General features: G+C 38.7%; 1 protein-coding gene and 1 pseudogene across 1 annotated transcript; both read left to right on the forward strand.

Moving 5' to 3' along the window:
• Positions 1-274: 274 nt before the first annotated feature.
• LOC113043953 (probable E3 ubiquitin-protein ligase HERC4) lies at positions 275-9,281 on the forward strand. Its single transcript, XM_026203506.1, has 21 exons — positions 275-616; positions 808-931; positions 1,005-1,081; positions 1,191-1,412; positions 1,561-1,652; positions 4,717-4,847; positions 4,987-5,114; positions 5,215-5,285; positions 5,371-5,480; positions 5,643-5,702; positions 5,798-5,903; positions 5,984-6,170; positions 6,249-6,412; positions 6,501-6,575; positions 7,478-7,621; positions 7,782-7,948; positions 8,054-8,120; positions 8,200-8,258; positions 8,605-8,788; positions 8,869-8,968; positions 9,067-9,281. Exons 1-21 carry the CDS (start codon positions 409-411, stop codon positions 9,279-9,281), a joined length of 2,691 nt encoding a protein of 896 aa, XP_026059291.1. The 5' UTR covers positions 275-408.
• Positions 9,282-11,530: 2,249 nt separating this feature from the next.
• LOC113044123 (probable E3 ubiquitin-protein ligase HERC3) lies at positions 11,531-19,066 on the forward strand (annotated as a pseudogene).
• The last annotated feature ends 4,282 nt before the right edge of the window (positions 19,067-23,348 follow it).

Here is a 23,348-nt window from a genome sequence, read left to right on the forward strand (position 1 = left end):
CTTATACAGAACTTCAAACGTCATCATCCACTTTTTCTCTATGAAAAACGTGTTTAATGGAGATTTTAGTGAGTTTTTTAGTCCATTACATTTTGGCAAACACTCTTTTTGTGATCCGCGAAGGAATGTACTACTGATTTGAAACAATACCGGAGTAGAAAAATTGCCTTAATTTATTGGCGAACTATACCTTTAAATTTTGGTTTCGTTTTCCAGTGACGTCCTCAGATATTCTCACCTACTTTCATTTTGTGTGAAATTGAACAAGTTTCGCTTAGGCTGAAACCAACAATTTTCTGATTGATTTTCGTGTTTGATTTCAGTTTAATGTGAGTGTGTTCCTCAGACCAGGATGCACTGCAGAGAATCTCTTCAGGAGTCTGTTCTTCTCGTGCATCAGCTGTGATCATGTTGTGTTTTTGGGGATCGCAGATCAGAGAGGGTTTGGGGCTGGTGAAGCCTGAACAAGTCAGACATGGAAATTCTGGAATACAATCTGTGTGTCCGAGAACAGCAGTTCAGGACATGTCAGCTGGAAGGAGCTTTGCTGGATTTATCCGGGATGGGAAGGTCTCGGTCCTGAGATTGCGCAGTGAAGATTATGACCATCATACAGGTATGATAAAAATAAATGGCGCTTTTGTTTATTTCATGTTGTTAGATTAAAACCACACAGGCTAAAACATAATAATTGATAAGATATGTAATGAAAACATAAATATGTTTTAATAATAAAACATGTTTTTTATGTTTATAAACATGTTTATAATATTTAAAATATATAGGCCTATACATTATTTGCCCCAGAATCACTAGAGCTAAACGACGAAATTGATGACAGAATCATACAGATTGTCTGTGGAGGAGATGGTGCGGTGCTTCTTTCTGATTCAGGAAAAGTTCTCATCATGGACAAATCTACTGTGTGCAAGTATGTTTATGGAGATCAAACAGCATAAATGATCATGGATTATAGTATCTGACAGATTGTCTTGTCTCTGCAGGCCTCTCAAAGGTCTGGAAAATAGGCAGGTGATTCAGATCGCATGTGGAGACCATCATTCAATGGCACTAACTAAGGGTATTGACAACTATTTCATCTGCCATTTGCTTTCATCTTTTAACATCTCATGATTGAGATGAATCGATTGAAGTTTGAGTGTAGATGTTGAGAGCTGTTGCTCTTTCAGATGGTCAGGTGTTCGTATGGGGGGAGAACTCTCACGGTCAGCTGGGTTTGAGGAAAGATCATCCCGGCTCTCCGTCTGCTCAACATGTTCAGAGTCTGAGTGGGGTCCCACTGGCTCAGATCAGCGCTGGAGGAGACCACAGCTTTGTGTTGTCTCTCTCTGGAGTCGTGTTTGGATGGGGAAAGAACTCTGCTGGACAGCTGGGACTCGGAGACACTACAGGTCTGATCATTTCATCATGTAAAAGCTAAATCAGTAACAGTATGAACGTACACATAAATGTACTAAATTTGTGCTATACTGTGAAATCTATATCAAATCATGAAAATTATGCATTTTGAAGTGATGAATTCAATTCTTGTCACCAAAGACAGGCACATCCCAACAATTATAAATAGCCTTCAATTGAAGAAAACTGTGTCCATCTCATGTGGAGGGGAACACACTGCCACTCTATCAAAGGTATAGTATCATAATTTAATAATAATAATAACAATAATTATTTTTAATTATTACAGAGTTAGGTCCATATATATTTGTTGCTGACCAAACATATTCATATAGTTGCAGTTATATAATGAATACAGGATTATAATGAATACAGGATTAAAGTGCACACTCTGATCTTTAATTTGAGAGTATTCTCTTCAAATATCAGAGGAAAGGTTAAGGACTTAACAGCTTTTTAAAATTGTACCTCCTCCCTTTTTCAAGGGACCATAAATTGGACCATAAGGAACATAAATTGGACAGTTCACTCAAAATCTGTTTCATGTACAGATGTGGGCTATTCCTTCATTATTTCTACATCAGTTAAGATGGTAAAAGATCTGGAGTTGATTTTAAGTGAGCCATTTGCATTTGGAAGCTGTTACTGTAAACCCACATCATGCAGTCAAATGAGCTGTCCATGCAGTGAAACAGACAATTGTTAGGCTTCAAAAATGAAACAAATCCATCCGAGAGATAACAGGAACATTAGGAGTGGCCAAATCAACAGTTTGGTACCTTCTGAGAGAAAAAAGAACGCACTGGTGAGCTCAGCAATATAAAAAGGCCTGGATGTCCATTGATGACAAGTAGTGCGATGGCATGAGCATGTTCTTCCAGTGCCACTGGGTCCGTGGTGATTAGTGATGACGTTCTGAAGTGTTCTGAAGTGTACATGTACAGTATATACTCTCTGCCAAATGCACAAAATTGATTGGAAATGACCCAAAACATACTGCAAAAGCAAAGTGGAATATTCTGGAATGGCCAAGTCAATCTTGTAGGAGAATTACAGTTAAAACACAATGACCAGATATGATGAATGAAGACCAGGAGTCAGAGATGAGTTCAATTAATAATAATTTTACTTCCATCAGCAGAAGTCAGCTTCAATACTCTCGATGTAGTTCGTAGTATTTCAAACCATTCAAAATCACCAACAATTATACTCCAGACAGAAGATACTAATAGCATCAAAGCGCTTGTCAGCAGAAATCTGATTGGTTCCAAAACCTAGATAAACTTAGACAGTCTCCACATATGGACATAAACATCTCCAGCATATCTCCAATGATTGTAGCAGGCGTCAGCACTGGTGAAGAAGACACCTCATCTCAGGTCAGGATGTCTTCTCACAGAGCATAGGTGCTGACATAAACACACACACACACACACACACACCGAGCCCTTATCTACAATTCAAGGATTTCTAGCACTGGCAAGTGTCTTATCATTACGGTTGGATACACACACATAATATGCAGACAATAATCTTGAGGAATAGAAATACAGGATAGAACAGGATTCTTAAAGTATAGTATACGTTTCTAAATGTCACAATTCTCTTCGTCCCTCGCAGTGCACGTAGAGGATAGGTCACCCTGACCCTAGCTGGCCTTGTGACCCTAGGAGAAGGAATACACTTACATGTGTTCATGTCTGTTACTCTTAACTCTTAATTAATATAGAGAAGGAAGGATATAATCAGGCGTCATCCACTCGTCCTCTCCTTCAATCTCCTGATCTCATCCCGATTGAGCATGCATTTCACTTGCTGAAAACAAAACTAAAGGCCCACAAACAGACAATAACTGAAGTCAGCTGCAGTAAAGGCCTGGCAAAGCATCACTGATGTCAATGAGTTCCAGACTTAAGGCATTCAATGCCTGCAAGGGATTCTCAACAAAATATTGAAAATACAATTTTTATTTACGGACCAAGCCTCATAGGGGCTGTTGTATCTGTACAGATTCTGCTTCTTATTCCCCAAAGTTAATCAATGGCAGCCCTATGAAAGAACATTGGAAAATTATGAAATTTGGCACACTTGTAGTGATGGTCATGAATAGTGATCTGACCAAATTTGGGGTCTCTGGAATCGTCTCTATAGTGCCACCACCAGTTCAAACATTCAACACTGAAATGGAAATAACTCTTGATCCCTTAAATGAAACTTACTACATATGGTTACTCTCATCATGTTGATCTCTTTGGACTGAGCTGCAAATAAATGACTGAACAGAATTAAAAGTTATGATGCTGTGAATTTAAATGAGGTTGACTTGAAATTGGTTCAAAGGCTTTATCCCAATCAAATTTTGATCAGTCATGATGAAACTTTGTACACTTCATCAACTGCATGATATGAGGGTCCATGCCGAAGTTGGGAACAGCGCCACTTTTTTTGCTTATAACTTTTCAACAGTTAGTCAAAAAAATCATAATCTTGTTACTGGATTCCTTGCATCATGCTGAATCTGCAGATTTCAATTTTCATATCAGTGTCAGTGTTTTTGTAATACCATTTTGAAATTTGTCATAAATTTGTCATAAATTGCTATATCTTTTGTACCATTTGACATATTAGCACAAACATTCAGGAATCATTGACGGCATGCCCTAGAGGTACCTGAGAAGTTTGAACAGAGATATAAAGTTTTTTTTACAAAAAAGCTTAGAACTTTTGTAAACATTGTCCGAGTTTTATTATTTTTATATATTCTTTCATTCCCTGGGTCATGACAATTCTGACAAAGCCTCATTTACAATTTTACATTAATGTGGCTGTCCTCCAAATTTAAATAAAAGTAAAACTGTTTTTTTTTACTATTCCTCCTTCAATTTTTGTCCAATTTTGTCCAAAATCTGACTAGATGATCTTTGGACCGAGCTGCACAAAAATTTATAGCAGCTATATTTATGATTATATTTATTTGTCCAATTACATTTGAGCCCCTGAAAATGGGCGGTCTGTGTATAAAAATGGTTGTATTTCTTTTTGTATAATTTTATGTTATATTTTTATAAGCCCTTGAATTGAAACTTAAAGTCTACACTACAATTTATTCTGGATAGTTTCATTTTAATTCTATTCTGATGGCATACAGAGCCACCAGCCAGAGAAATTGTGTCAGTTTCCAAATATATATTTATGGACCTAAATGTACTATTTTTAAATAATAAAATATATCACGCTACATTAATTATGAGATGTCTCATAATGAAATAGATGCTGATGTTATGGCTGTATCATTAGGGTGGCACAGTGTTCACATTTGGATCCGGAGGCTCTGGTCAGCTTGGGCACAACTCTTTTAGAGATGAACATCATCCGCGGGTGGTTGCTGAACTGTGGGGATCTGAAGTGTCACAGGTCACGTGTGGGAGGTAAAGACAATCGGTGTTCAGAGAAATACTACAGATTTCATAACCATAACATCAAGATAATTCCTCACAAGATAGATATTAGCCCTAATACAAGTCTTTGTATAGTTCAGTTTAATAATGATTTTTTTCTTGTGTAAAGACATCACACACTTGTATCAATCACATCGTCAAAGCTGATCTACTCATTTGGATGTGGGATGCAAGGGCAGCTGGGAAATGGAGAAATGATCGCACAGTCTGTGCCTTTCCCTGTGGATCTGCCAACTGGTAAGTAAAAGTCATCATTTAGCATTAGGGTATTTTGTAATTAATATTTTATATTCATGATGATGCTCAAAGATCTAAACTGAGTATTTGTTGCACACAGAATGTAATCGGGAATATACGATTGAAAAAATCATCGCTGGGGAGAATCATTCCTTTGCCTTGTTTTTCAAAGTAGGACATGGCAGTTTTCATTCATTAATGGTTTAACATAAATTATTGCTGCACTGTGTTTACTCATGTTACTTGCATTTTGTAGGAACTTGAAAGTAAGGGCAAATCCAATCCAAGCAGAGGGGTTTTGACATTAAACGACAAAATGATTGACCGATGGCTGTCTGGAACTGATCCATGGGCAACAATAAAGCAGTGAGTGTTTTCCTTACAATCTTGATCTTATGTTTGTAGGATTCTTACTATTTTTATAATCAGAAGTGTAATGATACAACTGAGCAATTGTATACATGAAAGAAATGCATATACTGTAAATGGATTAGAAAATAATAATTAAAAGTATTGTGTAATTTACAGGGAAATAAATGCAGTGTTCTCCTCCTCTGTGTCCCTGAATGGAAGTTTTCTCAAAACTAGGTAAAATTGGGTAGTTATATTTAGTCATTTCTCATTTTTGTGCCTAAAATGACTACTTCCATTACAGATTTGAAAATAAATGTCTGTTTTTGTAGTTGTGATGATCATTATCAGACGTCTGAAGAGCATTGTGGTTTGGATTTTGATCTGGTTAAAACAACCTTTGCAAAGATATCAGAGAATAAAAGCTTGATAGCAGAGGTAATAATAAATCTAACATTTATAACCAATTTTACTTACATGTGAGATACTGTTAATTAAATTTATTTTTTGTATCTCAGGTAGTGAAGGGGGTTCAGCAGACTCTGCTGCCGTCTCTGAATCCAAATCCAAATGCCGTTGAATCGCTGAGAGTTTATCTTCTCCTCCCTGAGCTCATCAGTCGTCTCAAGAAACAAAAAACCGAACTCACTGAAGCTCTGGCTTCTAAGTTTCTTGAGCTGAATTCTGATGATTGCAAGGTGTTAGGTAAAGATGGAAGACTTTTCAGCCTTTGACTTGTGTTTTTGGCTTTGTTGTATTTGTATTTTTATATTATGTTCTCAGAGAAGTACTGGTCCAAACTCCCTGATGATTGGCTCAAAGGTCTGGTGGAGTTATTTCACAAAGCATCTGCTGAACTGATTGGTCAGATTTCTTCTGGTGAAATGGGTTATGACATAACTAGACGCCTGAAGAAGTTTTTGAATGTTCTTCAGATGATCTATCAGGTGCCATTTTAAACAAAGATGCTTTTTTAGTTCAAAGATGTAATTTAGTCCATCACTGTATAATATTTGTTTATACTTTGTTGTGAAGGTCCGCTGCAGTGCCAACAGAGACATCCCAAACAGGGATTTCCTCATTCATGAGATCAAAGATCTACTAGATATGGTAAGACTAAGAACCAAAGCAATAGTGAATTCTGAATTCTGCAAAAAAGAGATTTTTTTTAGGAAAACCAAATCACCACAGAATACTTTTTCTACATAAATAGCTGCAAGCCACCCTGGAGAAACTGATGTTGCCAATTTGGGGTTTTGATTTTTCTGATGATATTGTGGAGGATAATGTGAAGTTGAAAGATTACTGCTTTGTGAGTATTAAATGTTGACTTGATCCATGATGTATGTCATTTTTATGTTTCTTGTTCAATTACTTTGAGAAACCTTATATTACTTCAGTGCATCTTTCTTTCAGGAAACTATTAAAATAATGGTCAAGTTCCCTTTTGTGGCAGACATGGTATCTAAACAGACAATGTTTTGTGTAAGTCAGACATGGATATACTAAGTCATACATATGCCAAACATGCATATGACAAATAACTAATATTTTTAAGTAGCAGTTCACCTAAAATGTAAATTCTGTCATTATTTATTCACTCTTAAACTAATAAATGCCTTTTTTTAACCATACGTTGGAGATCAGTGGGCACCAAACTGTCTGGTTACCAATCTTCTTTAAGATATTTTTGTTCTGCAAAATAAATAAAGTAGTATGAGTAAATGATGACAGAATTTGTATTTTTTGGTGGACTATCCCATTAAAGCTAACATCATTTTACTCTTTTTAGTATTTGCAGGGACTTTTACAGAGCTCTCCAGACCCAGGAACCATCATTTCAAATGGCAACGTGTTGCACATAAACAGGGAAACAGTGTTGACAGACACGCTAAAGTATCTCGGACAAAAAACCCACTCATTTTGTTATCCATTGCAGGTAAAAGAATTTTAGAATTGAATTCAGAATTTAAATGTCTGATATGGTATTTTAATGAAAATTTCCTGTCCAGGTGGTGTTCATTGGGGAGAATGGAGTAGATATGAGGGGTTTATCGGCAGAATTATTTTCTCTCCTTTCCCAATCTCTTCTGGAATGGGAGAAGAAGGTGCTGGAAGTCAATAAGAGATCATTGGTGGTTTGGTTCAATCCTGATGTAAGTTTTACACCAAACAAAAGTTTTTGTTTTTTTTTGGTCTGTGTGTTTTGTCTCTGTGTACTGGAAGCTTATGTCACTAAAATAAATTCCTTGTATGCGCAAGCATACTTGGCAATAAAGTTAATTCTGATTCTGATTCTCATTGTGTCTGTTTCAGGGCATGCAAGCTAATAGAGATTTTTACTATCTTGGTGTTATCTGTGGAATGGCGCTCTACAACCGTCATTATATAAACATTGAGTTCCCACTGGCCTTGTTCAAGAAACTCCTCCAGCAGAGTCCCACTCTGAATGATCTGGAGGAACTGTCTCCTTTGGAGGCCAGGTAAACGATTAAAGACTACGAGACATTAGACTTTTTACAATGTAGGCTTCACAGTAGTGTTTCAGAGCAGGTCATATTAACTGTATTTCATAAATCTCACATTAGAACTTTGAAAAGTCTTCTTGAGGAGGACGAGGATGAAGTAGTGGATATGCTCAGTTCCGATTTCACGGTAATACAGTTTCTGTGGTTCATTTGTATTAGTGTACACAGCTGTTGTTTAAATTTATGCTCTTACTTACCTCCTTCAGGTCAAAGGAGAAAAGCTCATCCCAAACGGAGATCAAATTAAAGTGACCAAAGCTAATAGGTAGAAACTATCCATATGTCAACTCTTTAAAATATTTTTGAATGTTTCAAACAAGCTTGTCTCGACAAAACATTCAATTTCTAAATGTCCTCTTGATGTTATTATATATAGAGAGTTATAACGGAGTTAATGAGGTAGTGACACACAGGTGGAAGTGTCCAGGCAATGATGAGTCAAGGCAATAGGTTATGGGAAATGAAGTTCATGATGGGAAACAAGGGAGTCGGGACAAGTGTCCTCTGGTGGGACTCCAGCAGGAGGATGCAACAATCCATCACTGCATAGTAAAAACACCTTTTTTCTGGATTTCCTTGTGTTTCATTGCAAAGTTTCATTTCCTTCGCAGACAGAAGTATGTGGATTTGTATGTAAACTTAGTTTTCAACAAGTCAGTGAAGAAACAGTTCGAGCATTTTTCAAGAGGTTTCTATAAGGGCTGTCCACTTGATGCCTGGAGCATGTTCCACCCCGAGGAACTCCAGGAGCTTCTCCAAGGCTCCCGTAAATACGTGTGGAAGGAGCTTCAGCTGGTAAACATGTTTAAGAAACTTGCAAATTTTTTATGTTTTAAATATTCTGTAATACCTGAGTTTTTCTGCTTCATCTTCAGTGTGCTTCCTATGAAACATGCTCTGCTTCTGATGAGCTCATCAAGAACTTCTGGACTGTTTTCTTTGAGTTATCTGAGGAGAACAAGAGGAAATTTCTGAGTAGGTTCCGTCTTGAACATATGAATGTCTTAATGCATCTACATAAGGAATATCATTATTATTCCTTCACATCCTCACATTATTTATTTTTTCTCTAGGTTTCTTGTATGGGACGGACCGTGTACCTGTGGGAGGTTTCTCAAAGCGCTCTCTGAAGATTTCACAGTTAAACTGTGCTGATGCAGATGACCGACTGCCAGAGGCCCGGACCTGTTTTGAAAGATTAATTCTCCCCAAATACAGCGATATCAACACACTTCGTGACAAGCTAATACATGCAATCAAGTTTTGTAAGATTTTTGGACGAGCATGAAATTTCCTCCAGATTCCAGACCCTATGCAGTCAAGCATGTGCTGCTAAACTTTGTAGCTTATTGGCTTTGGAAGACTCATATTGGCTAGTTCTCATCATTTATATAGGTTAGACATCATAAAATTGCTTATATATGTAAATAAACACATCGTGAGAGCTATAGATATTCTATTTATGTCATTATTTAAAATATCTTTTATTGTTTGTTTTACTGTTGGTAGACTAACTTAACTAAAGCACTTTGTGATTTGATAGCCTAATATATGTGTTAATATACAGATATTCTGGTATGTCAATTCAAATTTATTGTATGTTTTGTTATTAAGTGTTTTCTTCAAACATATTAAGTTGCTTATATAAAAAAAATCATGTTATAGTAAATATGTCTTGTATTATCTTTAGAAATGATGTTCATCATATTTACACATGGAACAAAAGAGCCAACAGAACTGGAATAAAATATGTTTAAGTACCAAGTTATTGTTTTGACTTAACACAATGTTTTCACAATTGAGTTTAGTTTATATCCTAACTTTATGTTTTTAACCAGCATAAACCAGCAAGAGATTTAAAATGAGTGATCAAAGTGGCCTGTTTTGTCGGCTGAGGCAGGTCATACCACAATTTTGGGGCTGCCACAGCAAAGGCGTGGTCCCCTCTGAGTTTATGATTTGTTTTGGACACAAAACAAGAAACTTGTTTTATCTACTGCTCTAATCTGACGAGTTTAAGGTCAGCATCGATTTTAACCCCTAAGTTAGTAATAATTGGCTAAGTATACTGGGCCAAATCACCCAACTCAACAGAATGGTTCCTGGTAGGACCACCAAAAACCAGCAAAGGATCAACATAAACCAGCAAAGGACCAGCGTAAACCAGCAAAGGACCAGCGTAAACCAGCAAAAGGACCAACTTAAACCAGCAAAAGGACCAGGGTAAACCAGCAAAGGACCAGCGTAAACCAGCAAAAGGACCAACGTAAACCAGCAAAAGGACCAGCGTAAACCAGCAAAGGACCAGCACAAACCAGCAAAGGACCAGCGTAAACCAGCAAAGGACCAGCGTAAACCAGCAAAGGACAAATGTAAACCAGCAAAAGGACCAACGTAAACCAGCAAAGGACCAGCGTAAACCAGCAAAGGACCAACGTAAACCAGCAAAAGGACCAACGTAAACCAGCAAAGGACTGGCGTAAACCGGCAAAGGACCAGCGTAAACCAGCAAAAGGACCAACGTAAACCAGCAAAGGACTGGCGTAAACCGGCAAAGGACCAGCACAAACCAGCAAAGGACCAGCGTAAACCAGCAAAGGACAAACGTAAACCAGCAAAGGACCAGCGTAAACCAGCAAAGGACCAGCACAAACCAGCAAAGGACCAGCGTAAACCGGAAAAAAGGACCAACGTAAACCAGCAAAGGACCAGCACAAACCAGCAAAGCACCAGCTTAAACCAGCAAAGGATCAGCGTAAACCAGCAAAAGGACCAGCATAAACCAGCAAAGGACCAACGTAAACCAGCAAAGGACCAGCCTAAACCAGCAAAAGGACCAGTGTAAACCCGCAAAGGACCACCGTAAAACGGCGAAGGACAAGCTCAAACTGCAAAAGGACCAGCTCAAACCGGCAAAGGACCAGCTCAAACCGGCAAAGGACCAGCATAAACCAGCAAAAGGACCAGTATAAAACCAGCAAAGGACCAGCATAAACCAGAATCCCAGCATCAAAACAAACCTAACCAGCATATGCTATTTTTTTCAGCAGGGAAATTGGTAAAATAATGTCTGTCATCTTCTACAACTTTTAGTTGCATTACCACCACCTGCTGGACAAGTCTGAATGTCGGTACAAAATAGATATAGCCCATATACAGTGCAAGTATAACATCCTGTCAAATTGTGTGAAAACGGTCAGAATGTGGTGCTTTAAGCAATATTAAGTCACACTTTCGAAAAAGACGGAGTGAAGAATTGATATAAATATCTTCATTTTTGGATGAACTAGGCTGTCTCTTTAATTTTTGGTTTCGTTTTCTAATAAATCGTAATCCCTCATCCGTATTTGTCCTCAGTGAATAAAATGTAAATAAGATAACTGGTGACTTTTTATTTTTATTCAGTGGCGCGGAAATAAGGACTTCAATAGGTTAGATGGTCAGTATTAAAAAACTACAAACATGGTAGATACAATTTCCAAACGCTTTCATTTTTGGGGAAATCGAAAAAGTTTCGTTTAGTCTGAAGTCAGTATATCCTTTTTTACTTTCGTGAGTGTTTTCTTCAGACCAGGATGCACTGCAGAGAATCTCTTCAGGAGTCTGTTCTTCTCGTGCATCAGCTGTGATCATGTTGTGTTTTTGGGGAGAGCAGATCAGAGAGGGTTTGGGGCTGGTGAAGCCTGAACAAGTCAGACATGGCAATTCTGGAATACAATCTGTGTGTCCGAAATTAATTGTCCAGGACATGTCAGCTGGAAGGAGTTTTGCTGGATTTGTCCGGGATGGAAAGGTCTCGGTCCTGAGATTGCGCAGTGAAGATCGTAATAATGGAAAACTAAGTATGATGCTCTAAATATCACTTCATGTCATAGTTTAAAAAGTTACAAATCCAAGTTTGTATGTGAAAGTATATGATTTACTGAATTATAGCCTACTGTAAGTGTATTAATGACATCATCATAATGAAAGTAGTTTAATTTTACAGTCTGAACAGAAATTGAATTAATGAAAATACTTTATATACTCCTCCAGTACAACTACAGCTAAAGAATGACAGAATCAGACTGATTGTCTGTGGAGGAGATGGTGCAGTCCTTCTTTCTGATTTAGGAAAAGTTCTCATTATGGACAAATCTACTGTGTGCAAGTATGTTTATGGAGATATGACAGTATAAATGACCATTAATGATAACAGCATATATCTATCTGACAGATTGTCTTGTCTCTGCAGGCCTCTCAAAGGTCTGGATAACAGGCAGGTGATTCAGATCACATGTGGAGACCATCATTCAATGGCGCTAACTAAGGGTATTGACAACTATTTCATCAGCCATTTTGCATGATTGAGATGAATCGATTGAAGTTTGAGTGTAGATGTTGAGAGCTGTTGCTCTTTCAGATGGTCAGGTGTTCGTATGGGGGGAGAACTCTCACGGTCAGCTGGGTTTGAGGAAAGATCATCCCGGCTCTCCGTCTGCTCAACATGTTCAGAGTCTGAGTGGGGTCCCACTGGCTCAGATCAGCGCTGGAGGAGACCACAGCTTTGTGTTGTCTCTCTCTGGAGTCGTGTTTGGATGGGGAAAGAACTCTGCTGGACAGCTGGGCCTCGGAGACACCACAGGTCTGATTATGCAAAAGCTTAATATAGTATTAGTATAGTAAGAAAGTACATTTAAATGTACCAAATTTGTGCAATATATATCTATATCAAAAGCATCAATATGATGTATTTGGAAGTAATGAATTCTATTCACCATTCTTGTGACCACAGACAGACACATCCCAACCATTTTAAATAGCCTGAACGGGAAAAAAACTGTGTCGATTTCATGTGGAGGAGAACACACTGCCGCTTTATCAAAGGTGGAGTATAATTTTTGTATTGTTATAATTTATTTTTCTGTAGCATTTATATACTATTATATATAATAATTTGTATCTGAAATAGATGCTGATGTTATGGCTATATCATTAGGGTGGCACAGTGTTCACATTTGGATCCGGAGGTTCTGGTCAGCTTGGGCACAACTCTTTTAGAGATGAACATCATCCGCGGGTGGTTGCTGAACTGTGGGGATCTGAAGTGTCACAGGTCACGTGTGGGAGGTAAAGACAATCGGTGTTCAGAGAAATACTTCAGATTTCTGTATGCACCTTTTTTTAAACTCATGCAACAATAACATCAAGATAATTCCTCAAAAGATAGATATTAGTCCTAATACAAGTCTTTGTATAGTTCAGTTAAATAAAGTTTTTTTTTTTTTTTTTATCTTGTATAAAGACACTACACACTTGTATCAATCACATCGAAGCTGATCTACTCATTTGGATGTGGGTTGCAAAGGCAGCTGGGAAATGGAAAAATGATTGCACAGTCTGTGCCTTTCCCTGTGGATCTGCCAACTGGTAAGTACAGGTGCTGGTCATATAATTAGAATATTATCAAAAAGTTGATTTATTTCACTAATTCCATTCAAAAAGTGAAACTTGTATATTATATTCATTCATTACACATGGACTGATATATTTCAAATGTTTATTTCTTTTAATTTTGATGTTTATAACTGACAACTAAGGAAAATCCCAAATTCAGTATCTCAGAACTAGAATATTTTGAAAAGGTTCAATATTGAAGACACCTGGTGCCACGCTCAAATCATTTAGTTAACTCAAAATACCTGAAAAGCCTTTAAATGGTCTCTCAGTCTAGTTCTGTAGGCTACACAATCATGGGGAAGACTGCTGACTTGACAGTTGTCCAAAAGACGACCATTGACACCTTGCACAAAGAGTACAAGACACAAAAGGTCATTGCAAAAGAGGCTGGCTATTCACAGAGCTCTGTGTCCAAGCACATTAATAGAGAGGTGAAGAGAAGGAAAAGATGTGGTAGATTTTTTTTTTACAAGCAATAGGGATAACCGCACCCTGGAGAGGATTGTGAAACAAAACCCATTCAAAAATGTGGGGGAGATTCACAAAGAGTGGACTGCAGCTGGAGCCAGTGCTTCAAGATACAGCACTGAAAAGACATATGCAAGACATGGGTTTCAGCTGTTGCATTTCTTGTGTCAAGCCACTCTTGAACAACAGACAGCGTCAGAAGCGTCTCGCCTGGACTAAAGACAAAAAAGACTGGACTGCTGCTGAGAGGTCCAAATTTATGTTCTCTGATGACTGGATATCAGAGTCCTGGAGTCAGGAGGAAGAGAGGAGAGGCACATAATCCACGTTGCTTGAGGTCCAGTGTAAAGTTTTTTTTAAAAATACTTTTCAGTTGGCCAAGATTTCTAAAAATCCTTTTTTTGTATTGGTCTTAAGTAATATTCAAATTTTCTGAGATACTGAATTTTGGACTTTCCTTAGTTGTGTTATAATCATCAAAATGTAAAGAAATAAACATTTGAAATATATCAGTCTGTGTGTAATAAATGAATATAATATACAAGTTTCACTTTTTGAATGGAATTAGTGAAATAAATCAACTTTTTGGTGATATTCTAATTATATGACCACCCAATTTAGGATTAGGGTATTTTTTTATAATTATTTTAAATTCATGATGATGCTCAAAGATCTAAACGAAGTATTTGTTGCACACAGAATGTAATCGTGAATATACGATTGAAAAAATCATCGCTGGGGAGAATCAATCCTTTGCCTTGTTTTTCAAAGTAGGACATGATAGTTTTCATTCATTAATGGTTTAACATAAACTATTGCTGCACTGTTTTTACTCATGTTACTTGAATTTTGTAGGAACTTGAAAGTAAGGGCAAATCCAATCCAAGCAGAGGGGTTTTGACATTAAACGACAAAATGATTGACCGATGGCTGTCTGGAACTGATCCATGGGCAACAATAAAGAAGTGAGTGTTTCATAGAGTGTTTCCATTTACTGATACTGATATAAATTCAGATTTTATGTATACTATTCCCATGCCATTTTTGAAATACTGGGAAATTGCATGTGAAAATGTCACAACCTTAATACATTTGTCCTTTTTAAACTTACTGTTAAATAGAAGAGATTATTAACTATTATGTATAAAAGGTTGTACCCTAATATAATATAAATGAGCAATTGTATATATTTATGCATAAAAAAATGGACTCAGAAAGAATTTGTAAAAGTAATTTGTTATTTACAGGGAAATAAACGCAGTGTTCTCCTCCCCTGCCTCTCTGAATGGAAGTTTTCTCAAAATGAAGTAAAATGAAGTAGTTCTTTTTAATATTTTCTCATATTTGTGCCTCCTTCTGTTGCAGATATTAATCTAAATGTCTGTTTTTGTAGTCGTGATGATCATTATCCAAGGTCTGAAGAGCATTGTGGTTTGGATTTTGATCTGGTTAAAACATCCTTTGCAAAGTTATCAGAGAATAAAAGCTTGATGTCAGAGGTAATGGTATACATTTATAAACATTAAAAATGTTAATAACATTATAAACAATAAGAAGGAGCTAATAGTTTTTGTATCTCAGGTAATGAAGGTGGTTGAACAGATGCTTCGTTCTCTAAATCCAAATCCAGTTGGTGAGGAATCGCTGAGAGTTTATCTTCTCCTCCCTGAGCTCATCAGACGTCTCAAGAAACAACAACGAACTGAACTCATTGAAGCTCTGGCCTCCAAAATCCTTCAGCTGGATCCCGATGCTCACAAGGTGCTAGGTAAAGCTGGGAGAACTTTCAGCCTTTGACTTGTGTTTTTGGCTTTGCTCTATTTGTCTTAAGTTTTTGTATGTTATATTCTCAGAGAAGTACTGGTCCAAAATTCCTGATGATTGGCTCAAAGGCCTGGTGAGGTTATTTCGCAGAGCATCTGCTGAGCTGATTGGCCAGATTTCTTGTGGTAAAATGGGCTATGACTTAACTAGACGCCTGAAGAGGTTTTTGAAGATACTTCAGATGATCTATCAGGTGCCTTTTTTTTTTAAAATAAGCTTTTTTGGATCGAAGATGTAATTTAGTCTATAACTGTATAATATTTGTTTATACTTTGTTGTGAAGGTCCGCTGCAGTGCTAACAGAGACATCCCAAACAGGGATTTCCTCATTCATGAGGTCTGTGATCTACTAGATACGGTAAGAACCAAAGCAATAGTGAATTCTGCTGCACAAAGAGATTTTTAGAGGAAAACCAAATCACCACAGAATTCTTTTTTTGCATCAATAGCTGCAAGCCACCTTCAAGGATCTGTTAGTGCAGTTATTTCTGCTATTGCAGTCTGCTATGACTGATGATTGTCAGGATATGCTGAAATTGAAAGATTACTACTTTGTAGGTATTGAAGGCTTCGGACATGATACATATCAGTACATTTCACATAGATTTGCATTACATATAGCAATAACTACCAGAAATCTTATATTACTTTACTGCATTTTCCTTTCAGGGAACCATTGAAATATTGGTCAAGTTCCCTTTTGTGGCTGACAATGTTTCTAAACGGAGAATGTTTCATGTGAGTGCCAGACATGAGGATGTTCTCAGACCTACATATCCCATACATGAATATGCCAAACAACTATGATTTTAAGCCAAAGTTCACCCAAAATGAAAATTCTGTCATCATTTCTTCTTCTTGTTAAAAAAAATAAAGATTTATTTTTGCCTTTATTATGAGTATTTAGACAGGATGTGGGGGAGAGAGAAGGGGGTGGGGGATTGGGAAAGGTCTGCGAGCCGGGACTCCAACATGGGAAGCCCAAAGCACAACGGTGCTACTGTATGTTATTAGAACTAACTTTATTTTCTACAATATAATGGAAGTCAATGGGTACCAAACAGCTTGGTTACAAAACATTCTTCAGAATATTTGTGTTACGCAGAAAAAATTAAGCCAAACAGATTTGAATTAGACAGAATTAGCATTTTTGGGTGGACTATCCCTTTAAAAGCCAACATTATTTTACTCTTCTTAGTACTTGCAGTGGCAACTCTTCAGACCCAGGGCCAGTGGCAATGTGTTGCACATAAATAGAGAATCAGTGTGGCTGGACACACTTACGTATCTCAGACAAAAAAAAACACACATTTCGTAATCCATTGCAGGTAAAAGAATTACAGAATTGAAATCAGAGTTGAAATGTCTGATATGGTATTTTAATGAAAATCTCCTGTCCAGGTGGTGTTCATTGGGGAGAATGGAGTAGATATGAGGGGTTTATCGGCAGAATTTTTCTCCCTCCTTTCTCAATCTCTTCTGAAATGGGAGAAGAAGGTGCTGGAAGTCCATGAGAGTTCGCTTGTTTGGTTCAATCCTGATGTAAGTTTTACACCAAGCATTCATTCTTCCTAATGTGGTCTTGCTCATATATCACATACATGTACTGTGATGCTTGTGTCTGTTTCAGGGCATGCAAGCTAATAGAGATTTTTACTATCTTGGTGTTATCTGTGGAATGGCGCTCTACAACCGTCATTATATAAACATAGAGTTCCCACTGGCCTTGTTCAAGAAACTCCTCCAGCAGAGTCCCACTCTGAATGATCTGGAGGAACTGTCTCCTGTGGAGGCCAGGTAAATGATTAAAGACTACGAGACATTAGACTTTTTACACTGTGAGCTTCAAAGTAGTGTTTCAGAGCAGGTCATAACTGTATTTCATAAATCTCATTAGAAGTCTGAAAAGCCTTCTTGAGGAGGACGAGGAGGAAGTAGTGGATATGCTCTTTTTGGATTTCACGGTAATACAGTTTCTATGGTTCATTTGTATAAAAGTGTGTGCAGCTGTTGTTTAAATGCTTACATTTGTCCTGTTATTAACCTCCTTCAGGTCAAAGGAAAAAAACTCATTCCAAACGGAGATCAAATTGAAGTGACCAAAGTTAATAGGTAGAAACTATCTATCCATCCGGCCAAAGTTTATAACTAGCAAAATGACCTCTTGATGTTATAATAGACTTAATTTAATTATGCATTACTTCTGAAATACATACATGACAAAACAACATAAAACGAAATGAATCTACAGATGCTATAGATCTGGGGTCAGAAATCTTGTTCCTGGTGCGCTGGTGTCCTGCAGAGTTTAGCCACAACCCTAATCAAACACACCTCAACTAGCTAATCAAGGTCTTGCTAGGTATACTTGAAACTTCAAGGCAAGTGTGTGTTGAGGTAAGTCGGAGCTAAACACTGCTGGACACCAGCCTTCCAGGGCCAAGTCTGGTGACCCCTGCTGTAAATGTTCCTTCTGTGCATTGCAAAGAAAGAACTTTTTTTTTCCCAGACAGGAGTATGTGGATTTGTATGTGAACTTCGTTTTCAACAAGTCCGTAAAGAAACAGTTCAAACATTTTTCAAGAGGTTTCTATAAGGGCTGTCCACTTGATGCCTGGAGCATGTTCCACCCTGAGGAACTCCAGCAGCTTTTCCAAGGCTCCCCCTAAATACGAGTGGAAGGAGCTTCAGCTGGTAAAAGTGTTCAAGAAACTTGCCAATCTTTGATGTTTTAAATATTTTACAGTACCTGAGTTTTTCTGCTTCATCTTCAGTGTGCTTCCTATGAAAAGTGCTCTGCCTCTGATGAGCTCATCAAGAACTTCTGGACTGTTTTCTTTGAGCTCTCTGAGGAGAACAAGAGGAAATTTCTGGGTAGGTTTTGTCTTGAGTCTTGATGCATCTACATAAGGAATATAATTATTATTCCTTCACATCCTCACATTATTTATTTTTCTCTAGTTTTCTTGTATGGGACGGACCGTGTACCTGTGGGAGGTTTCTCAAAGCGCTCTCTGAAGATTTTACTGTTAGACTGTGTTGATGCAGATGACCGACTGCCAGAGGCCCAGACCTGTTTTGGCAGATTAATTCTTCCCAAATACAGCGATATCAACACACTTCGCAACAAGCTTATACACGCAATCAGCTTTTGTGAGGTTTTTGGACGAGGGTGAACTCCCCTCGAGGTTCCAACCCCAAAATATAAGCTATACAGTCACAGATTTGCCACACAGATATAACACAGATCACTCACTCTTGTTGGGAATGAAACATTTTACTTAAGATTTATACAGGTGTTATTAAAAAAAGTAAGTATTTGTAAATAAACACAATAGGAGAGCTTTATTCTATTTTTAGCACTATTTAGAAATTTGGTTATTTGGTGTTAAAATAAAAATATATTCTCCTTTATTATTTCTCACATTATCTTTTAAATTATATAATTATCATTCAGGGCTGCTGCTGGTCTAATGAGTGCCCTAAGCAGGATTGTATTCAGGGTTGCCAAGTTTTCACAACAAAACCTGCCCAATTGCTGCTCAAAACGAACCCAATTGCGTTTCGAGCGCATACCATGTTTAAAATCACATTGTGGGGGGTAAAATCCAAGTTTTTTTGGTGGGGCTCCCTGGTAAATTAGCATCTCAGGGACAAAATATCGCGTTATTTGTGTCTCTTAGACCAGCAGACACAAAAAACAACCCACGACAACAGTGTTAAAGTAACCCAATTCCTCAGGAAAACTGCAGACTTGGCAACACTGATTGAATTGTTGTGCCCCCTCCCTCAAATATAATTGACTACTATATAAAAACTACTATAGGCATCAAAATAGAACTTTAATAAAATATCAAAGTAAATAAGTTGCATTATTTACAAATCTATAGTTACCTATGGCTATATGATTTAATAATATAGGTGATTGATTTTATAGTTTCAAGCATTCAGAAATCATGCAAAAGAAAATAAAGCAGTTTTACTAAAACCATTTTTCTTTTTTGTAACAGTTGTGATGATAACATGTTATTTTGTTGAAGAAATTATAGAGGCTGTGTCATCTATATATAGCAAAAAAGTGGCCAAAAATGATAGATTAAGTGGATATTTCAATCAAATGTTTGGTCAATAGCCTACAATGATTTAATTGTCCTTTAAGTGTAGCTGCAGCAATTGAATGGCCTTTGGCTCACTTTGCAGGCATTTGTAATAACATGCAATGTACATAAATTGTTTATTTTGTATTACATTATGTATTTTTTAGTGTTATTGAATGAAACCATATAGTTATTAATTTACCAGTCATTATTGCCTCATTGTTTTTATTTAATGCATTTCAAGTTATTTGAAACACTATTGTTATCTTAGGTCTGTTTATATATATATATATATATATATATATATATATATATATATATATATATATAAAATAATAATCTTAATACTTCATTGTAAATTATTATTTAAAGTAACAAAACCATGGTTAATTTGTGGTTTTATTCCTGTAAAAACTGTGGCTAATTTTCATAATGGAACTTTGAAACTCAGAGAGAATATTAGCTTTGTTGTTGTTGGTGAAATTATTACTGACATAAAAACACATTATTAACGGCAACAGCCAAAAATGTTTCACAGGATTATGAATGTACCTGAAAGCATGGCTCCATAGTTAGGAATGGATCATTTTATCACTTGTTTATTATTCATGCAACAATGCTATTTTTAGGGGTGGCACAATATATCGATATGGCGATATATCGCTGTTCTTTTCTATTCAAGACGAGAATCAATATCTGGTGCCAAATATTGATATTTTAATTATTACAATAAGGCTCTCTATATATTCCCTGCTCCCAGCATCTACAAATGCGTGGAAAACGCAGCCCCGCCATTTCCACCTTCTTTCTAAACTGCTCTAAAGAACCATGAACCACGTTCTCTATAAAGAAAGGAGGAAGCACAAGGTACTGAAGGATAAACAGATTTCCAACCACTGTTTGTCATGACTGGGATACAAGGAGACACGGTGAGAGATCCAAATGCGAGTACGTCTTTTATTAAGGGCAATCCAAAGAATAAATAGTCCAGGCAGGGGTCAATATCAAACATCAACCAACATAAACAAGCAAGGACACAAGGTGAGAGCACGACTAGAGACGGACGTGAATTAAACAAGGAGGTGGACCAGAGGAGGTTCAGGGGGAGGGACGGAGGGCCAGGCTAACAGAGGGGAACAGGGACAGGAAGTGAACAAAAAAAATAAATAAACAACAACAACAAAACAGGAAATCAGGGTGGATCGGGCGTTCAGGAGGCCAGGATGACGCCGACCCGGGCAGGACCCGGGGTGGAGCAGAAGACCACCACAACCGTGTGGTCAGGAAGGAAGCCCCCAGGGCGGCGCAGAAGACCACCACAACCGTGTGGTTGGGATGAACGCCCCCCAGGGCGGAGCAGAAGACCACCACGTCCGTGTGGTCGAACCGAAGCCCCACCAGGGCAGCGCCGAAGACCACCACAGTGGGATCGGACTGGCAGGAGAGCCAGTCCTGTTGGGCAAGTCTGAAACAAAGAACATGAACCAGTTAAGGGTAGCCTAAGGGTAGCTCAATGGCCACGACAGGATCAGTCGGGCGCTCAGAGAGTTTGACTGAGATGTGACGAGGCTCTGTGAAGTTCCGCAGAGGCGAGGAAAGACTCTGGTAGATCAGCCGAGACGTGACAAGGCTCTGGAAGTTCCACAGAGGCGTGAAGAGACTCTGGTAGATCAGCGAGACGTGACAAGGCTCTGGAAGTTCAGCAGAGACATGGAATGGCTCTGGTAATCCCATGGTGTTATAGACTGGATTCCAGAGGACCAATGCTGACTTGACTCTGCTCCTGAAGATCATTGTTGGCCCTGACTCTGCTCATTAAGATCACTGGTGACTTGCATTTGTCCATGGAGATCATTGGTGAATTGCATTTTTTCATGAAGATCATTGGTGACTTGCATTTGTTCATGAAGATCAATGGTGACTTGCCTTTGTTCTTGAAGATCACTGGTGACTTGACTTTGTCCTTGAAGATCACCGGTGACTTGACTTGACTCAGGAAGGTCAACGGTGACTAGTCCTGACTCTGGAGGGTCAATGGTAACTAGTCCTGACTCTGGAGGGTCAATGGTAACTAGCCCTGACTCTGGAAGGTCATCGGTGACTAGCTCTGACTCTGGAAGGTCATCAGTGACTAGCCCTGACTCTGGAAGGAACCTGACTCGACTCTGGAGGGTCAACTGGAACCTGACTCGACTCTGGAGGGTTCACGGGAACTGACTCAACTCTGGAAGGTCAGCTGTGGCTGTCTCCTGTGCAGAGGTGCTGGGCAAGCAGCCATCTTGGCCATGACTCTGGACGGTCGGCCATCTTGTGCTGTGGTGCTGGGCTGGCAACCACCTTGTGCTGTGGCGCTGGGCTAGCGGCCATCTTGGGCCATGACTCTGGACGGGTGGCCATCTTGGGCTGTGGCTCTGGACCGGTGGCCAACTTGGGCTTGGCGCTGGGTTAGCGGCCATCTTGTGGCTGAGGTGCTGGGCTTAGCAGCCATCCTATGCTGCGGTGCTGGGCTGACGTCCATCTTGCATCGTGACGCTGAGCTGGCAAGCCATCTTGTGCTGTGGTGCTGGCTGGTGACCACCTTGTGCTGTGGTAATGGGCTGGCGGCCATCTTGGCCATGACTCTGGACGGTCGGCCATCTTGGGCCGTGGCTCTGGACTGGTGGCCATCTTCGGCATTCGCTTGTTAAGTCTGACGTCACGTAGAAGCGCTTCCGTGTCCAAACGCTCTATCAGTTACCATGAGAAACAACAAAAGGTTTCTAATAAAATCACAATGTGATAGAATATTAGCGAAAAAGTTATAATCTTACACCTTTAACTCATACGAAGTCCCAGATAGCCAACAATGAAATATAAATATAAAAATATATATAAAAATTATTTTGTTTTTGGGACGCTGTGAGCAGGGAGACTGTAGTGTATACCGTAAGTTTGAAAGCGTTTAGCTTAAATGATTATTGAATAAACAGTGCTCATAAAAAGCTGCTGAGGTCGTATTCTCAGCGCTTCTTACGTCATCACTTTACAACCGAATTGGAGCTGGGTTAGTGGCCATCTTGTGCTGTGGCGCTGGCTGGCGGCCAACTTGGGCTGTGGCGCTGGCTCAGCAGCCGTGACGTGAACACTCCTGGGAATCTCTAGGATCTTGTTCAACATGGAGAAATAATCCAAAAATGTAATCAGGCGGCCATCTTGGGGAGTGTTGCTGGGCTGGCGGCCGTCTTGCCTCGTGGCGCTGGCTTGCGGCCATCATGGGCAGTGGTGCCACCACGTGCGCTTCTTCTCCTCTCTCCGTCTGCCATGGTGAGACGGTGGCTCCTGATCCGTCCCACACGAGCCCGGGTCGAAGGAGGGCCATGTTTGAGAGCGAGTTCTGGAATCAGATGATGATTCCTAAGAGTACGTCTTTTACTGAAGACAGATTTTCTTAGGGACTCTAAAAGTTCCAACTATGTAGTTATGCCTGCATTCACAAATTAGCTTGTTTCTTTACATTTGTCACCAAAACAGTAGATGCATTATGAAAT

The sequence above is a fragment of the Carassius auratus genome, chromosome 26, assembly GCF_003368295.1.
Source record: "Carassius auratus strain Wakin chromosome 26, ASM336829v1, whole genome shotgun sequence".
In the NCBI taxonomy this organism is placed as follows: domain Eukaryota; kingdom Metazoa; phylum Chordata; class Actinopteri; order Cypriniformes; family Cyprinidae; genus Carassius; species Carassius auratus.

Bases quoted from the DNA above. Each gene is read 5' to 3' on its own strand.
- LOC113043953 (XM_026203506.1), top strand. From the start codon at position 409: ATGTTGTGTTTTTGGGGATCGCAGATCAGAGAGGGTTTGGGGCTGGTG. The intron at 1,082-1,190 runs GTATTGACAACT...TTGCTCTTTCAG, and splicing joins TTCAATGGCACTAACTAAGG to ATGGTCAGGTGTTCGTATGG. The intron at 1,413-1,560 runs GTCTGATCATTT...TTGTCACCAAAG, and splicing joins GGGACTCGGAGACACTACAG to ACAGGCACATCCCAACAATT.